This window comes from Neomonachus schauinslandi, chromosome 15 (assembly GCF_002201575.2).
Source record: "Neomonachus schauinslandi chromosome 15, ASM220157v2, whole genome shotgun sequence".
Classification (NCBI taxonomy): domain Eukaryota; kingdom Metazoa; phylum Chordata; class Mammalia; order Carnivora; family Phocidae; genus Neomonachus; species Neomonachus schauinslandi.
The window spans coordinates 45,625,254-45,643,520 of record NC_058417.1 but is presented as its reverse complement, the minus strand read 5'-3'; the positions used below and the strand labels follow the sequence as shown (position 1 = coordinate 45,643,520).

General features: G+C 39.6%; 1 protein-coding gene across 1 annotated transcript; it reads left to right on the top strand.

Moving 5' to 3' along the window:
- Positions 1-1,318: 1,318 nt before the first annotated feature.
- POLG2 (DNA polymerase gamma 2, accessory subunit) lies at positions 1,319-18,050 on the top strand. The gene is made up of 8 exons (XM_021678415.1): positions 1,319-1,939; positions 5,848-5,968; positions 6,088-6,193; positions 7,229-7,402; positions 10,626-10,766; positions 12,799-12,879; positions 15,563-15,663; positions 17,861-18,050. Exons 1-8 carry the CDS (start codon positions 1,378-1,380, stop codon positions 18,024-18,026), a joined length of 1,452 nt encoding a protein of 483 aa, XP_021534090.1. The 5' UTR covers positions 1,319-1,377; the 3' UTR covers positions 18,027-18,050.
- The last annotated feature ends 217 nt before the right edge of the window (positions 18,051-18,267 follow it).

Sequence of the window (18,267 nt, the reverse complement as noted above, 5' to 3'; positions counted from 1 at the left end):
AATGATTGTGGGGCTGTGGAAAACATTTACCTATTTACCTTTGAAGTAAGTTTTAAGACAGTCCACTTTTTAGCATGTGTGTTGTGTCCAGCCTGTGGTTGTCTGAACTAATAAATGTGATTTTTCTCCCCATTCTCGCTTTTATTTATTTGTGTATAGGCCTCTTCCCTGGTGTGTGTTTCCTGATCGGAAAACACGATAATAGAGCCCAGATTTTAGTGGAATTTAAGTAGATTTTTTTTAAACAAAATTGTTCTACAGCAAAACGATCTTAAAGTTTTTTTTACACAAACTCCTGCACACGTGCTTGTATAGAATGTTTTTGAGCCTGTCCTGCAACATGTTATACATAATGGTGAATTAACAGTTAAAAATTAACTGCTAAGCTGTCCCCCTCCTTTCATAAACTGCCCCTTGGTAGTTTAATAGAATCTAGTAGTTCTTTCATCTGCATTGATCTTTCAAGGTTACCCTAACCACTTCAAGGCAAGCTAGAAGTAGGAATCATGGGCTTTGGAAAGCAACCATTTTCCTCTGGGCTGTGCCACTTTCCACTATTTGGGCAGTTTTGAGGGCTGAGTGTGTAAATGAACATTTGTGAGGTCACAAGTGCCTTCTAGGTTAAAAAACAGGCTATCACATTTTATTGCATGTTTTGATGAGTCTGTAGAAGGGTTCTCTGATAGAAGAACTTGCCTTTATATTAGATTATCAGTGTGCCTCCACGTTCACCTGGGCGGCTTGTTTAAAAAAGCTGGGCGGCTCTTTTCAAAAATGTTCCCGGGGGCGTGCAAGCACTGCTGGCTGAGAGCTCCACCATGTAAAGCTCATCCCGGTTCGCCGTCCCAGCCCCATCCCCACTCCTGTAGGTAGGCTGCATGGCGGCAGCGTTTACAAGGAATAACAGCTAAGGCCTGGGTCTCTAAACCACCATAAAGGGCTAAGATTTTGAAAGTGGGAACTGGTTTATTTTCGCCACCGCTTAAATTTGAAAAGGTGTATTTAAATGGTGATTGGGGGAACGCCTAAGTATTTTGATGGGATTTGCAAAAAATTGAGAAGCAAAGCTGACTCTTAGTACCGCATGATAGTGAAAAAGTAGACGGGAACGACATTTGTGGGTGCTAAAGACCTAACAATTAGGCAGGGCTTAATGGAGGCGAAAAACGGCAGGAGGTCTGCATCGGCCTTAGCAACAGGGCCAGGCCCGCGGCGGCAGCAGCCCGTACATGGTGACGCGCTTCCGTGGGTGTGGCCGGCCGCGCGCCTGATTACTTCCGTCGCGCCTGCGCAGTTGGCTCCCGGGCTCCTGTTTGTGGCGGTTTCCCGGGATCGACCAGTTAATGGGAGACTGGGCTGTTTTAACTGCCGGCGGCGATGCGTTCTGGTGCAGCGGTCAGGGCCTGCCAGAAAGTCTGCAGGTGCCTGTTGTCTGGGTTTGGAGGTCGAGTGGTTGGGGGGCAGCCTGAGCCGTTACTGGAAGGGAGTTTTTCCTTCGGAGTGCCCGTGAGGTCGCACGCGGAGCTGCCCCGGGGGAGCGAGCCGACCGAAGCCCCCGAGTCCGGTGAGGGGAGCGAGGAGCTGGTAGAGATCTGTCAGAGAAGGCATTTCTTCAGTGGCAGCAAGCGGCAGCTTAGCCGACATTCTCTTCTGAGCGGGTGCCACCCCGGCCTTGGCCCCTTGGGCATAGAGTTGCGCAAGAACCTGGCAGCAGAATGGTGGTCCTCAGTGGTGGTGTTCAGGGAGCAGGTCTTCCCGGTAGATGCCCTCCATCATAAGTCTGGCCCTACGCTGCCTGGGGACAGTGCCTTCAGGTTAGTTTCCGCAGAAACTCTACGCGAAATCTTGCAAGACAAAGAGCTGAGTAAGGAACAGCTAATAGCATTTCTTGAAAACTTATTAAAAACTTCTGGGAAACTACGGGAGAACCTTCTTCACGGTATGCATCACGATTTCATGCTTCAAAATAGATGGGGTGGAAAGGCAGACTTGCTAGATTTCGCGGATTGCAACTGATCCTTTATTCACGTGGAAAGGAAATTATCTGGTTCTCATCTTTTTGAAGTAATTGGGTATATTGATAATGTTTCTACCAAGGAGAAAACTCGTCTATGGAATAGTTACTGTTCCTTAAAGAATCTGGCTTGAAGGACCAGGTGACGCTCTCAATTTCATGCGGCAACCCTACAGTTCAATTGAGCAGCCCTATAATTAGGAGTAAATTAAATCATATGAATCATTTGTTCGTCGTTACCAAGATGTTGGTAAATATTTCCACAGTTACTCCTTAATTTTACACATAATAGGCTAATCAAGAACTCGGTCTTCTAGAGCAAAAAGAAAATCCCCCTCTCCCAATTTTTCCTACTGAAAACCTATCTACGACTCTGTTGTTTGAAGAGCCCTTTAAGTGATTTTTGAGTCGACTAAAAAATAATAGAACTAATCAAGCTTTATAACATTCTTGAGTGAATACACAGAAATTTGTGGGGCACCATTTGCCTCTAAAGTTTATTTATTTTTGTAATCTCTGCACTCAAGGTGGGTCTTGAACTCACAACCCTGAGATCAAGAGTCCCCTGCTCCTCTGAGCCAGCCAGTTGCCTCCATCATTTGCCTTTAAAGTCAAATAGAACACAGTCGCAGAGATTCTGAAGAAAAAAAAAAAATTCAAGTTCTTTACAGGACAGACTTGCCACAGCATCTCATCTTTGCAAAATGCTATCCTTACTATTTTAATTAAGTGGCACTACAGAGTAATTTAACCAATGTCCATGGTTCTCTGAAAATTAGTACCCACATTATAGCTTTTTAAAAATTCCCTTAATAATTAAAGCAAACTAAAGCAAACTGGTGAATATTTGTGACAGTTTTGATTTGTACTACTTTAATTATTCCGTGATGTCTTTATTTGGGGCAAGTTAAATCACTACTTATTATCATGTCCAAAACAAATCAATCTTTTCATCCCTATTAGAGAATGAAACTTAAGGGCACCTGGGTGGCTCAGTCAGTTAAGCATCTGCCTTCGGCTCAGGTCATGATCCCAGGGTCCTGGGATGGAGCGCCGTGTTGGGCTCCGTATTCAGTGAAGAGTCTGCTTCTCCTGCCTCTAAACAGCCCCCCCCCCCGCCCCCCGCCCCGGCTCGTGCATGCTCTCTCTCTCTCTCTCTGAAATAAATAAATAAATAAATCTAAAAAAAAAAAAACTTAGCTCACTTAGATGTCCATTCATCAAAACCTCCATTGATATACCAGACATTTTCTTTCCTTTATTTGCAGAATCCTTTAGTTGACTAGTATTTTTAGCTTAGAATTACCCAGTTTACCACTTCTTTCTATTCCTAAGGTCCTTGCTCTCTTTATTTCATGTCTGAACTACTTTGGTAGCCTCTACTTATGAATAGTTTTAAAAAATTCTCAGCCATTATATTTCCCGATATTGTTATTGTCCCATTCTCCTCTGTCCTGTGACAAATTACATATGTTAGACCTTACCCCCATCTTGTCATCAACTTTCTTGAACACACATTTTGTAAAGTCCACATCCAATGACTCAGATATATCTGTTTTTCTCTAGGCCTTTGGTCATTTGGACTTGTCTCCTGATATTCTGTGTAGTTTGTATATAAACTCTAGACATAATTTGAGCTTCTGGGTGGTGTTTTCTTGGGAGGATTTACTTTTGCTTTTGGCAGGCAGCTAGAGTGGGAGCGTATCTTTTTTTTTTTTTTAAGATTTTATTTATTTGAGAGAGCGAGAGAGCACAAGCAGGGGGGAGGAGCAGAGGGAGAGAGAGAGCAGGGAGCCCATTCAGGGCTTGATCCCAGGACCCAGAGATCATGACCTGAGCCGAAGTCAGACACTGAACTGACCGAGCCGCCCAGACGCCTCAGAGAGTGGGAGCATATCTTCTTAATACAATCTGGGATTAAGTTTATTGGAGGCTGGTCTTCAGGGTTTTCATCTCCACTCCTACAGTGTAGCCCTTTGAGTGTCCCTAGTGAAAGGCTGGGTGTTTACCAGGGCTCCTCCTCCTTGAGGAGACAGGAACTACAGTGTTTGTACTCCCCAGTCCCTTAAGATGTTAGGAAGCTTCTCAGCTCTGCTACTTGAGATTTAGAAAAGCAACCCTAAATGTTGGGTTCACCTCTCTGCTCCTCCCTTCTCTCCATATTTTGGACCCTCAAGTCCTTACTGCCTTGATAGCTCAGTCTTTAAGCAGATTTTTTTTTAAAGTTTCTTGACCAGCTTTTCTTATCTTGCTGATCTACTATTTATTACCAGAAGTGGAAATCTCAAGTAGCTTAAACACAGTGCTGTCATTTAGTGGGACATAATCTAAGTGCATAAAGAACTACAACGAAATCTTGAGCTTAGATTTATTCCAAATAGAAATGTTGGAATTATAATTCTGAAGCTATTTCGTATGTTATAAAGCAAATAGATGGATAAATGTTATTAGGAACCAAAATTTTCACTGTGAGAAAAAAGAGATACAAATATAAAAGAACACAAGGATAAACTTTGCAATGTTAAATTTGAATCAGCAATATCAGTATGACCTTATAATTTTAAAAAACATTATTCTTAACTTTCTTCATTGAAAGGGCCTAGAAATAATGACAATAGCAGTGAACACACCTAGTACCCATATTTTGATTTCTAAAATGAACCAGTGCTTGAAGAAATGGCTTATCCCAGGTCTGGGGCAGGGAAAGTACAAGGTGAGTTTGGGACGTTTTATGGTGCTAGGAAACAAAGAATTACTTGAAGACTGGTGAGGTCATGTGAAAAGGACAGATGGTGGCTTGAACTAGACTCCCACTGGCTAAATTTGAGACAAACAGTATTAAGTATTGATGGTAATAGATCATAACACATTAAAATTAAAAATTTATAGTGTTAATCAGAAAAGTAAATAGTTGAGGCTGCTGGTAGGGGAAGGAGGTGGAGAAAGTTTACTTTTTTACAGAAGCTATGTAATAAATGTAGAAGGAAAGACAGAAAAATCACCATTTTGTGATTTTTGTAATCCCCATTATAATAATTGATTGAGGCAGGATCATCAATGGATTCTAAAATGTTGGGTGGAAGATTGTTGAGCAGGATATTGTTGGGGAATGGATATTCACTACCTAACCAGGTAATCAAATTTAGTTTCATTAATACGGGATAATTTGATACTATTTTCTTCCTGTTAGAATGCAAGAAGACATATACATCAACTGTGTAGTATTTATTTCTGCTAAAAATGATTTACCCAAGTTGATGAAACAATCAGCCAAATCTCGAGTATGACTGGTCTGGGCTCAAACCAAAAGTCAATGTCATTAAAAGTTAGAAAAGGAGGGAGGAATCAGGGGAAATGTTCCAGATTAAAGAGACCTAATCAAAATGCAGAGCAGGAGTCTTAATTAGGGAAAAAGAGAACAACAATAAATGACATTTTGAGTGACAATTGGAGAAAATAGAATATCGACCATATTTTATATAAAATTACGGTATTATGATTAATCTTAAGGTGTAATAATGGTATAGAGAGTAATTTTAGGAGACACATGCTGAAATGTTTTGGGGTGAACAAGGAGAAAAGGTGGCAGAATGTTGACAATTGGTGAATCTAGCTGAAGAGTGTACAGGTATTTATTGTACTATCAACTTTCTTGTAGATTTGAAAATCAAGTTAAAAAGTTGTGGGGAAACTAAGTAGTAATTAAGATCTGCCTGAATAGTTCTGTGGTACTTGCACTGCTGTGTTAGCATTATTATATTAATTTGTTTATAAATTGACCCTTATGACTTGGGTTTATAGATTTATACAGTGACAGATTTATCTTTTGACAGGTGCTTTGGAGCACTATGTTAATTCCCTGGATCTGGTAAACAAGAGACTACCTTATGGCCTTGCTCAGATTGGAGTGTGTTTTCATCCTGATACTAAGCAGACATCTGATGGTGTTAAAAGGTACCAAAAAATGGCAAATAACTTGGCCTTGTATTTAATCAAGAACCAGTCACTTTCACTTTAGGATAGATTATATAATCTTCAAGTAAGTAACTATCTGATATTTCTGCTATCCAAAGAATCGGTGAGAAGACTGAGGCTTCACTGGTTTGGTTTACTTCAGCAAGAACTGCAGGCCAGTGGCTTGATTTCTGGTTACGTCATCGACTCCTGTGGTGGAGAAAGGTATACCCTTAATTTACGAATTAATAGGTGAAGTGTCTTAGTGTGTCAGAGATAATACTTCTCTACAATAAATGAAATTTTATTGATGTGGGGCTGTTATGTTTGTAAGAGACAGCTCTAATAAATCAGTAAGTACAAATAAAAGCCTCTTTGTAATGATTTTCATTGTTCCATATAAAAAGTTACTTTGTTAAAAAATATCTGTTGATGTCTCTCTTGCTCAGAAGCTTTTGTTGATAAGCCTTTGCATTTGAGGTAGAGTTCAGATGCCTCACCTGGCATTCCTGGCTGGTATAGAGTTTGACCTTTGCACACCCTTAAAGCTTCAACCTTTGCTCACTGCCTCCGTCCATGAACTCTCCATATTTGTCAAGATGGTTCTGTGATTTATCATCAAGTTTTAGTACATGCTGAAGAGGAAAGAGTAGGTATTTGTGGCTCACCATTGTCTTGCTTTTCTCCAATTCTTAAAATCCCCAAACACCCACTCAATTAAGTGGAATAATTACAAATAATCACACTCTTCACAGAGGATAAGAATGGTGAGTATACACTTTCTTCTCTATCCCTCTTACTTTATGGTCACCTTCCCTTCTTATTAACTGGCCAAAAAAAAGCTAGATCACTCCAGCAGTTTTTCTCTGTAGTTCTTTCAGGCTAAAAACAGTATTTTTAGCAATACATTGGCTCATATTTAACTGAACTTTATAGTTTTTATATGGGACCTGACCAGTTTCATTCAGTGGCCACATAAAAGTCTCAGGTAACTTTGCGTTTTAACATTTAGTTTCATAAATTAATGAAACAAACTTTCTTGGGGTGCCTGGGTGGCTCAGTCGTTAAGCGTCTGCCTTTGGCTCAGGTCATGGCCCCAAGGTCCTGGGATCGAGCCCCTCATCGGGCTCCCTGCTCAGCGGGAAGCCTGCTTCTCCCTCTCCCACTCCCCCTACTTGTGTTCCTGCTCTCGCTGTGTCTCTCTCTGTCAAATAAATAAATAAAATCTTTAAAAACAAACAAACAAACTCTCTTTTCCAGTTTGCTGTGAGTCCATCTAACTTCAGCAGCAGTGATTGTCAGGATGAAGAGGGACGAAAAGGAAACCACCTTTATTACAATTTCCCATGGGGAAAGGAGCTAATAGAGACCCTGTGGAATCTAGGAGACCGTGAACTTTTACACATGTGTCCTGGAAATGAGTCTCAATTACACGTATGTTTTACCTTAAGCTCCTATCCATCCTTTACCCATATTCTCTAACTGATCATTTCTGAAACCATTTGAGAACGGGTTGCAGACATGAGGCCCCATGACCTCTTAATACTGCAGTATGTATTTCTGAAGTGCAAGGACAGTCACTCAGGGTGCCCCGTGGGTGCAAAGTTTTAGAAGCCATGTGGATGGATAGAATTGTGGCTGAGCCCTATGCTGACCCATTCTTGAGCGGTTCCAGGTTTGAATGTTTAGATTTTCTGACTGGCCACAGCTCGAGTTTTATGTGCTATTTGGTGACTAATACAGTCTTCTCAGTGAAGAAAGGTATTTGGAACTTGAAAATAATTAAAACGTAGTAGTTCTCATCTTATTAGAGAAAGTAGATTAATTTTAAATACAAGTAAGATTAATAAAAAATTAAAAAGGTTATTTATGAATATTTTCCCATAACCCCAACACCATCACATTTTATTTTGCGATATTCAGCTCTCATATGAAACTTAACTTGGTTATCATAGTCATTATAGTTAAATAGTCATTATCATAGTTAAAAACCAATCAATCTTGTGACTAGGAATTTAATTTTCTTTCAAGTTCATTAATTTTTTTAGTAGTCTACACCCAACTCACAACGCCAAGATCAAGAGTCGCATGGTCTTCTGACTGAGCCAACCAGGCACCCCAATCTTATAACTAGGAATTTAAAGACAATCTCTTTGTCATGGCTGTTAGTCTCTTATTTTGTTCATTATTGTGGTAACTTTCACTGTCTCAATGAAAAACTTTATTTTGCAGAGTTTCACTCTCTGTTAAATTGTTGCTCTTCCATTTCCACAGTTCTCAAAATTGTTCATCATTAGTTGACATAATAAAGTGTTATAAAATAATAAATAGAATTCCTGCCATTTTTTTTTTTTTAAAGATTTTATTTATTTATTTGACAGAGAGAGACACAGCGAGAGAGGGAACACAAGCAGGGGGAGTGGGAGAGGGAGAAGCAGGCTTCCTGCGGAGCAGGGAGCCGGATGTGAGGCTTGATCCCAGGATCCTGGGATCATGACCTGAGCCCAAGGCAGACACTTAACAACTGAGCCACCCAGGCGCCCTGAATTCCTGCCATTTAATATGCTTTTTTGAAAGGCTTCTTAGGCTATTTTGTATTTGTTTTTAGTGAATTTTACAGTTAACATCTAAATATATTCTTGGAGGGATTTTTAGAGAGTGGTAAAGCAGATCAGTAAAGCCTGAAGAACAGAGTTAGGATAGAAATTCATTCTGGATGGTATGAGAAATCAGATATTTTAGCTAATAAGAGTTGCCATCGGATATCTCTGCATCCTTGGATATGAAATTTTCAAAGAATTAGAAAACAATAGGTGCACCAGGCTGGCTCAGTCTGTAGAGCATGTGTGCGACTCGATTGATCTCTGGGTTGTGAGTTCAAAGCCCCATACTGGGCGCAGAGATTACTTAAAAATAAAATCTTAAAAAAAAAAAAAAGAAAGAAAACATTAAAGTCTTCTTAATATTTAAATATGATTTAGTCTTTTTTTATATTCAAATGGCACCACAGTAGCTTGCAGCGCCTCAGAGTTATATTAAGTATCAGTTCTATAAATGTGTAAAAGACCAACTAATAAAGTTAGAATAGAATCCCAGATTTCAGGAAGTGTACTGCCTTTTTTTAAAATTTAAAATCAATTAATTAACATACAGTGTATTATTAGTTTCAAAGGTAGAATTCAGTGATTCATCAGTTGCATATAACACCAGTGCTCATTACATCAAGTGCCCTCCTTAATGCCCATCACCCAGTTACCCCATCCCCCCACCCACCTCCCCTCCAGCAACCCTGTTTGTTTCCTAGAGTTAAGAGTTTCTCATGGTTTGTCTCCCTGTCTGATTTCATCTTATTTTAAGAGTATTGCCTTTTGAGGACAAATTTACATTAATCTTTACAGTACCATATGCCATTAAAATGGGTTTAAAATGCCAATACAGGGGCGCCTGGGTGGCTCAGTTGTTCAGCGTCTGCCTTCGGCTCAGGTCATGATCTCAGGGTCCTGGGATCAAGCCCCACGTCAGGCTCTCTGCTTAGTGGGGAGTCTGCTTCTCCCTCACCCTCTGCCCCCCACACATGCTCACATACTTTCTTTCTCTCTTTCTCAAATAAATAAATATTTTTTTTAAAAGGGGCGCCTGCATGGCTCAGTCGTTAAGCATCTGCCTTCGGCTCAGGTTATGAACCCGGGATCCTGGGATCAAGCCCTGCATCGGGCTCCCTGCTCAGCGGGAAGCCTGCTTCTCCCTCTCTCACTCCCCCTGCTTGTGTTCCCTCTCTCGCTGTCTCTCTCTGTCAAATAAATAAGTAAAATCTTTAATAAAAAAAGCCAATACACATGTGTTAATGAAGACTGTGCTTGATCATGGATAATTAATAGAAGTTGAGGATTGACAAATTGTTTTTTTAAGTATTAGAGAATTACATGAATGTTCAGATGACTGTGATGATAGTAAAAAAAAAAAGAATGAAGGTAGAACTGTTTATATGCAAAACCTTTTAGATTTTTATGATTGACATTGAAAAAAATTTGAGGTGATTACCAGTTTAAAAGAAAGGCAATAATAAGTCTGTTTATCCATCCCTGATTTATATCATGCATTATAGTATATTTTATATTCTTAATTATAAAGTAAAGTAAATACCCTTAAAGTAAATACCCCAAACCAGGTTTTTAAAAGAGGTTTGCTTATTATAAAAACTTTACATTTCCAGAGATTATACTCCAAACCCCTATCCCTAACCATACCAGTTTTTTTCTCTAAGGGCCCTGCTGAACTTTTATTATAATATTATCCTCTTCATTATAATGCTCACCTAGGGACCATTGGAAAAATAGTGATGCTGAGGTCCCACTCCCATCCAGGTAGTTCAGAATCTCTGGGAGTGGGGCCCAAGCATAAAACCTTTACGTTTTAAAATTCAAGGCAGTTCTAATACATAGCCAGTTGAGACTCACTGATCTAAACCCTGATCTCCCTGAGAGCAGGAAATAGGTCATAACCATTTTTGTGGGCCCAGTGCCTAGCACAGGGTTTGCCCGGAGTGGATGCTTTGTAGAATGAATTTGTAAGTTTGTGTTCTGATTCTATAAGTCTATAGTTTTAAGAGAGAGCTCTGCTAACAGATTCTGTATTTTTGTTCTACTTTTCTGTGAAGGGCCGAGATGGACGAAAAAATGTGGTTCCATATGTTTTATCTGTTAATGGAAATCTGGACCGAGGTGTGCTGGCTTACCTCTATGATTCTTTCCAGCTCACAGAGAACTCCTTTACAAGGAAGAAGAATCTTCATAGAAAGGTGCTTTTGATATTTCAGAGATAAACTTGGGAAACTAAAAATACATGTTTTTCCATCATATGTTAGTGGGCTTGGATTTTTAACACAAACTGTGAATAGCAAATTTCTTTCCATGCAGGTTATTTTACATTTTTCATTTTTTAGAATCTGGCCACAGGAGTAATAAGCAGGTTCTCACAGAATAGAACAAGGCATTCCTATTGGGTAATCTCAGAGGCATTTCTCTTTGGTCCTGGCAGACAGGTAGAGAGCAATCTCTGATTCTTAGCCCCTGAGCCTTTCCCTCAGTGGCTTCCATTTATTTGTATCAGAGTGTTAAGCAGGACTATGTCAGACTAGCAAGACTTGTGAGATTGACCTCTCTGCTTCTAGTCTGACCGCAAGTGGCTATTCACTAGATCACAGGAGCTATCTTTGGGCCTGGGTCAAGGACATGTTTATGGGCCCACAATCAAGAGAGAAGAGGGACTGAAGCTATAGGAAAGAAAATAAATGCCTAAAGAAGCGAGATTTTGGAAGAAACATGAAGGGTCAAAACAGAATCAAGAACACCAGTGGAGGGATTGGTCTTGAAAAGGAGTTATTTGAAAAAGCACAGAGGAGAGAAATGATGGTATAGATATAAATAGGCTACCAGGGCTGGTTAGCCTTTGAAGGAAGTTTTCCTCATATCCTCTATTTTCTTAGGGAATTAGAAAGCAGGATTATTAGCTTAAAATGTGGAGGAGTAGAGGTTTAAGTGGCAAGAATTTAGAGTATTCATATTCCCCTTGAATGTGAAAGGGAGCTGCCCCAAATCAAAAGTTGCAACATGTTGAGTCCTCAACTGGGTTTGGAAACCATGAATTTGTAGTACCACTTTGCATAGCTGAGTGATTTATTATGCAGTGTTCATTTAGCCTGATATGCCCATAAAGAAAGTCGCATTATAGAATTGTTCTAGGGCTTGGAATTTATAGGATATATAGCAAACGAGGGATCCTTTCTTTCTCTCATAGCCCACATCCAAATCATCAGCAAAAACCATTTGACTCTGTCTTCAAAATATATCCTGAATCTGACCATTTCTTACCACTTGCCCTCCTTCCACTCTGATCTAAGCCACCACCATCTCCTCCCACTAGCACTGAGTGGCCCTTTTAAAAGGTACATGTTACTTGGCCCCGCTGCTCAGAACACTCCACTAAGCTCCTTGTTTCCTTCAGAGGAAAAGGCAAAGCCCCTAAAGTGTTTTACAAAACCCTTCCCTTTTGACCTCCTCCTCCACCCCCCACCTTACTCACTCTGTTCCAATAGCACAGACCCCTTTGCTGTTTCTAGAAAATGTCAGTCATGCTTCCAGCTCAGAACTTTGTCATTTGTTCTCCCCTTTGCCTGAAATGCTTTCCCTCCAGGATCCAGAACCACCTTTTAAGTCTTTGGTCAAATGTCACCTCAGAGAGACCTCTTACCACCTTATTTAAAATTGCAAACAGTCCTCTCCAACCCACCCCTCTCCAGCACTTCCTATCTCCTCCCCCGCTTTTTTAAAGCACTTAACCACCTTCAAATATATTATTTACTTGTTTATTATCTCTGTCCCCACCATGAGGGGCAAGGAGTTTTGTCCCTAGTATCTGGAGCTGTTCCTGGCACCAAGGAGCCATTCAGATGTTGGTTGAGTGGATGGATGAATAAGAAGAGTGGTAGGTTTTGGCAAGAGAAAGTTCAATTGAGGAGTCCCATGGCTGGGGCTGGGTAGGGAGGGCAGTGATACCCGGAAGGGGCATCTGGATTGAGGGAAAGTGGAGTTGTCAGAAAACGGGAGAGTATCAAGTGAACTTACTTCTGCAGAACATCTAGTGGAGAAATCAATGAGCAGCTAGATGATAGCCAGCTGAGTACATCATTACATGATTGATGACCTCAGCTAGCTTCCATTTTCACACAAAATTTTTATGGTTTAAGAAGTTCCATGTTTGATAGTGCTTGTGTTGTATTTAAACAAGATGTGCTATCCTTTCCACCCCCCCCCCTCTTTAAATTGCTTTAGGTACTTAAACTTCACCCTTGTTTAGCCCCTGTTAAGGTTGCTTTGGATGTGGGAAGAGGCCCAACGGTGGAATTAAGACAGGTGGGTTAAATGAGTTTTAGTATCATGATTTTAATTATAACCATTACTTCAAATAAATGAGTAACTACCATTTAAAATTTTTATTCATATGCTTTTTTAAAAATTTAATTAAATAGCTGTGGATAAATACTATGGTTTATTATAGATAATTTGAAGCATAGTATATAAAAGAAGCTGCATACAGCTCAGTGATTTTGCTGTTAAAGTCATGCTTACTCATAGTTGCCTTTTTCAAATGAGTATGCATAGTTTTGGTAATCAAATATTCGTACAGATGTCTAGTGAATTATTTCTTGCCCACTTACATTTTTAACCTAACACTTTTGATACTTATTGGCATAAGCACAGGTTCTAGATCTATACCTTATTTTGGTTCTTCTAATCTATCTGGTCTAATTAAACACTCTTGAGAAGCCAGGAGGGTGGTTTTAGTTTCTTTCCAGACACCCGTTCAGCAGTCATGCTGGGTCCTGGGTGACTCAGACCCACCCAGCACCTGAGTGAGGACACTAGCAAGATTCACCCAGCTTTCTAAGGCTCCTGTGGAGAGGTCTGGGAAGGTGCGGATAGTGCACTCAGGGGAAGGGAAGGTAGTGGTTTAATTTCCACTTTTCCCCCTGGGGTTGTGGCAGCCTCCCCAAGACCCTTGTAGTAGAAGGTCCTTGGGTTTTTGTTTTGTTTTGTTTTGCTTGAAGGACAAAAAAGAACTCTGCTCCCTAAATTTTTGCCATTGCAATTGCAGGTCTTGTTTTGTTTTGGTTTTGTTTACGTATAAGAACATAGTAGTATTTTGTCCCTTGGGTGTTTTTAATTTACCGAAAGAGAGTATGTTGTAAATCTCATTCTGTTAACTTTTTTTTCCCTCAGTGGTAGCATAGAACATTCTGGGTTATGCAAGGGGTTTTGCTGGTTATATACATGGAGATGGAATTTCTGGATAAAATGGACACATATCCTTAATTTCACTATTGTCAGTGAGATTGTCTCCAGATTGTCTGCACCTGTTTGTATTCTCATGGTGTGGGGGTTCTCATTTCCTTACTCAGGCCAGAGCTACTTCTCTTCTACCTCCCAATAGGAAGAGCAGATGTTTTTGTTGTCAACCACTAACTTTTTAAAATAAAATCCACAATGATGTTTATTTTTCTCTGTTAACTTCTTAGACTTATTAATATTTATATTCTCACCTATCCCCAGAATATCAAGTACCTTCACACTCATTGGTCTTTCCCTGGGAACTTGTTAGAAATGCACATTGTTGGTCCTCACCCCAGAGCTGCTGAATCAGAGACTCTGGTAATGAGGCAGAGCAACCTGTGTTTGACAAGCCCTCCAGGGGATTCCAATATCTGCTGAAGTTTGAGAAACAGTGCTGTAGCTCAAGCATGCCCTGCCCCACCCACCACGGCCACCCTCCCCCGCTGGGCCATTTGGTGTTGTCTGGCGACATTTTTGGTTGTCACAAGTGGGAACGGGAGTGCTATAGGCATCTCAGGGAGGCCACGGATGCTGCTAAATATCCTAACGTCAGCAGTGTGTAAGGGGAGAAATCCTGCTCTAGAGTTTTAGTTCTGGTTTGTTAAGGGTATTTAAAATTTTTCCTTTGGGAGGGGCGCCTGGGTGGCTCAGTTGGTTAAGCGACTGCCTTCGGCTCAGGTCATGATCCTGGAGTCCCCGCATCGGGCTCCCTGCTCGGCAGGGAGTCTGCTTCTCTGTCTGCCCCTCCCCCCTCTCATGTGCTCTCTCTCATTCTCTCTCTGAAATAAATAAATAAAATCTTTAAAATTTTTCCTTTGGGAGCGCCTGGGTGGCTCAGTCATTAAGCGTCTGCCTTCGGCTCAGGTCATGGTCCCAGGGTCCTGGGATCGAGCCCCACATTGGGCTCCCTGCTCCTCGGGAAGCCTGCTTCTCCCTCTCCCACTCACCCCTGCTTCTGTTCCCTCTCTCTCTGTGTCTCTGTCAAATAAATAAAATCTTTAAAAAAATAAAAATAAAATTTTTGCTTTGTTTTGCCTCACCATTGCTTGTGAAGAAAACAGTAAAGTTTATTATGTATTGTAAAATATGTATATTATGTAAAATATTATGTAATATTACTCATTATTCTGTATTTCCAGTCAGGCTTTGTGTCCAGCATTCCCACTAAAACCAGTCATTCTCTTCTTGAAACGTTTTCTTTAGTTGGCTTCAGAACACCACTCTCCTCGTTTTCCTCATACTTGTCTGGCTACTCCTCCTTTGTTTCCTTTACTGGCTCTTTCTTCTCTTTCTGACGTGGTGGTGTAACCCTGGGGCTCAGTTGCCAGCTCTCAGATGAGCTCACAGTTAGCACGGCCCTTTGCACTTACTGCTTTTCTCTGACAGAATCTGTTTTGGTTTTGTTCCTGTTTTGAAGGATAATGATGATGATAAAAATGCTTATATCTGTTATAAAATTTTCTCTTAGGGAAGATTTGCATTTCGTATTTAGCTTTGCAGTGCTTAATTTCTTCATTTTCAGAGGAACTATGCAATTTATAAGTATACAGTTACGAATTGTAAACAATATGATCACATAACTATAAGAATTTATGCCTCGTGTTAAGGACTGAAAAAAGTGATTTGTGGTTTCACAAAAACAGGGTAGTCATTCTAGCTACTTTTATTTCGTTCATATTTGAACTGTTTGTATTTTTTTCCTCAGGTCTGTCAAGGGTTATTTAATGAATTACTAGAAAATGGAATTTCTGTGTGGCCTGGTTATATGGAAACTGTGCAGTCCTCATTTGAACAACTTTATTCAAAGTAAGATTGTCTTGTCACTAAAATATGTATGTTCAGAGTTTTTGATCATATGTTTCTTTACGAGTAATAGAAATCTCTTCTAAATATCCTTCTAAATAAATGTAAATATATATATATAAAATACAATTTAAAATTATTCCTAACTTTCCCATTTATACCCCATACCCCTAGTTAATTGCTACAGCAGGGAACAATATTCATTGGTATATTTGAGCACATATTATGTGCAAGTTCAAGACTTAATGTCATGTAGTATGTGCACCTGAGTTTATCATTTTATCAGGGATGCAATTATGTATATATGCATTTATTGAATCAGGATTGAGGGAACACGAATGGAGTGCCTTTTCCTTGTTGGTGCTGTGGTTCATTCTGAGGCTGAGTGGAAGATAATTCCATCCCAGACAAGGGACAGAGAACTAGTTTCAGTGATCACCTCTATTCACCCAGTTGCTCCAGACTGATACCTGGATTTATTGTCCTTAACTCCTTCCTCTTCCTTTCTCTCCATCCCAGTTCATCACTAAATGTTGTCAGCCTGCCTCCTAAATAGTATCAGATCCATCTCTTTCCATCCTCACTGCACTACCCACATTAAAGTCACCAGTGTCTTTTGGCTGGATTCTTTTTTTTTTTTTAAGATTATTTATTGATTTATTTGAGAGATAGAGCATGAGTGGCGGAGGGCAGGGCAGAGGGAGAGAGAGAAGCAGGCTTCCCGCTGAGCAGGGAGCCTGATGTGGGGCTCGATCCCAGGACCCCGAGATCATGACCTGAGCCGAATGCAGAGACGCTTAACCAACTGAGCCACCCAGGTGCTCCTTCTGGCTGGATTCTTGTAGTAATCTCCTGATTGATCTTCTGTCTCCAGTCTTAGCCCCTGCTATTTCATTAACTTCCATTTTTGAAGTAATCCATTCTTCCCTCCTTTGCGTTTATTTTGTTACCTTCGTAGCTTTTTGTGTTGAATATCTATCTTTTGGGTGAAAAGTTGGGAAACTTTGTTTTTCTCTTCAGTTCTCTAGTAACTTGTTAAAATCACCTTTCAGATGATGTCAGAGGAAAAATAAGTTTCTATAGATAAAGCAATTAATGGTTTCATTATATATAAAACAAAGTGGTGGTGCTTGAACTCTCCAGTCCCTGAGTTCTAAAATCTTATCCTTTGAGTCATTTAAGGATAATTGAGTAAACATTATCAAGTTAGAGTTGTCTTTTGAATGGTAAAGGCTTTATTATCCCAGGATATTTTTAATGAAATATTTATTAAGCGTACCTACTATGGTTTTTTTAAAAGGATTTTTTAAAAAGATTTTATTTATTTATTTGGGGAGGGGGTTGCATGCGTGTGCACACGCAAATAGGGGAAGGGAGAGGGAGACAATCTCAAGCAGACTTCACACTGAGTGTGGAGTCCACTGCAGGTTCGATCACACGACCCTGAGATCATGACCCAAGCCAAAACCAAGAATCTGTTGCTCAACTGACTGAGCCACCTAGGTGCCCCCACACTTAACTGTGTTTTATGCACTTTGATAACAGCAGTAAACAAGACAGAAAAATTTCCTGTTCTTACGAAGCTTATATTCTAGTAGGACAAAGTAGACAGTAAACAAGTAAACAGATAAATAATTTCTGACGGAGTCCTACAAAGAAAACAGACAATGAGATCATGTATCTTGGGTAAACAGAAAGAAGGCCAGTGTGGATATATTCAGTTATTGCTGAACTAGAAATGATAAGTTAGCATTCTAAGTTATATATTAAGTAAGCATGATTTTGGTATAATTTGTTGTATACAAGATCTTTATCAGAGTAGTATTGTAAGAGACTTTAGTCTAAAGTAATGTTTCTTGGATTATATACAAGTACCAAAAGTCTGATATTATTCTGAGGTTCATCTATAATTTCACTCCAAATGATGTGTTGAGGTACCAGTGTTTATTTCTTAGATTTTATTTTCTTTTATGATTTTTCATCTATTACAATAAGTCAGAGAAACTTTCTGAGAAATTTACTTTGAATATGGTTCAGAAACTTTAAAAAAAGTGTTTTTTGGTCCAACTCTCAAGCCCTGCTTTTGAGTTTTATGACTCTGGAAAGTGGCCGGATTCTAAAGTAATTAAACCTGGTAACATGGTGAATTTACAATTTATATTTGTGCTCATGTATTTTGTTTAACTACTTTTTTCCTTAGATATGATGAAATGAGTATCCTGTTCACAGTTTTGGTTACTGAAGCTACTTTGGAGAATGGGTTAATACATCTGAGAAGTAGAGACACCACAATGAAGGAAATGATGCATATATCCAAAGTAAAAGACTTTTTAATCAAGTATATATCATCAGCTAAGAATGTATAGATTTTAATATTTGTGTAATAAATATTCTCCTTTCCTAATTTGATTGTCTTATATTAACTTAGATTTGTTTTTAGCCCCTTTACTCTTATGAAGTGGACATTTTTGGTACTTTTTTAATTCAGTTTTTATGACTTATATTTCTTAATGGATTACATTCTATCAGAAATATGTTCAGCTACAAGAAACAAAAATCCCACTATATTGGATTAAGCAAATTGTAGTTTGTTTTTCATAACAAGAA

Excerpts from the sequence above, each read along its gene's own strand:
- POLG2 (XM_021678415.1), top strand. The coding sequence starts at position 1,378 with ATGCGTTCTGGTGCAGCGGTCAGGGCCTGCCAGAAAGTCTGCAGGTGC. Across the intron at positions 5,969-6,087 it reads ACATCTGATGGTGTTAAAAG|AATCGGTGAGAAGACTGAGG; the intron begins GTACCAAAAAAT and ends TGCTATCCAAAG. Across the intron at positions 6,194-7,228 it reads GACTCCTGTGGTGGAGAAAG|TTTGCTGTGAGTCCATCTAA; the intron begins GTATACCCTTAA and ends TCTCTTTTCCAG.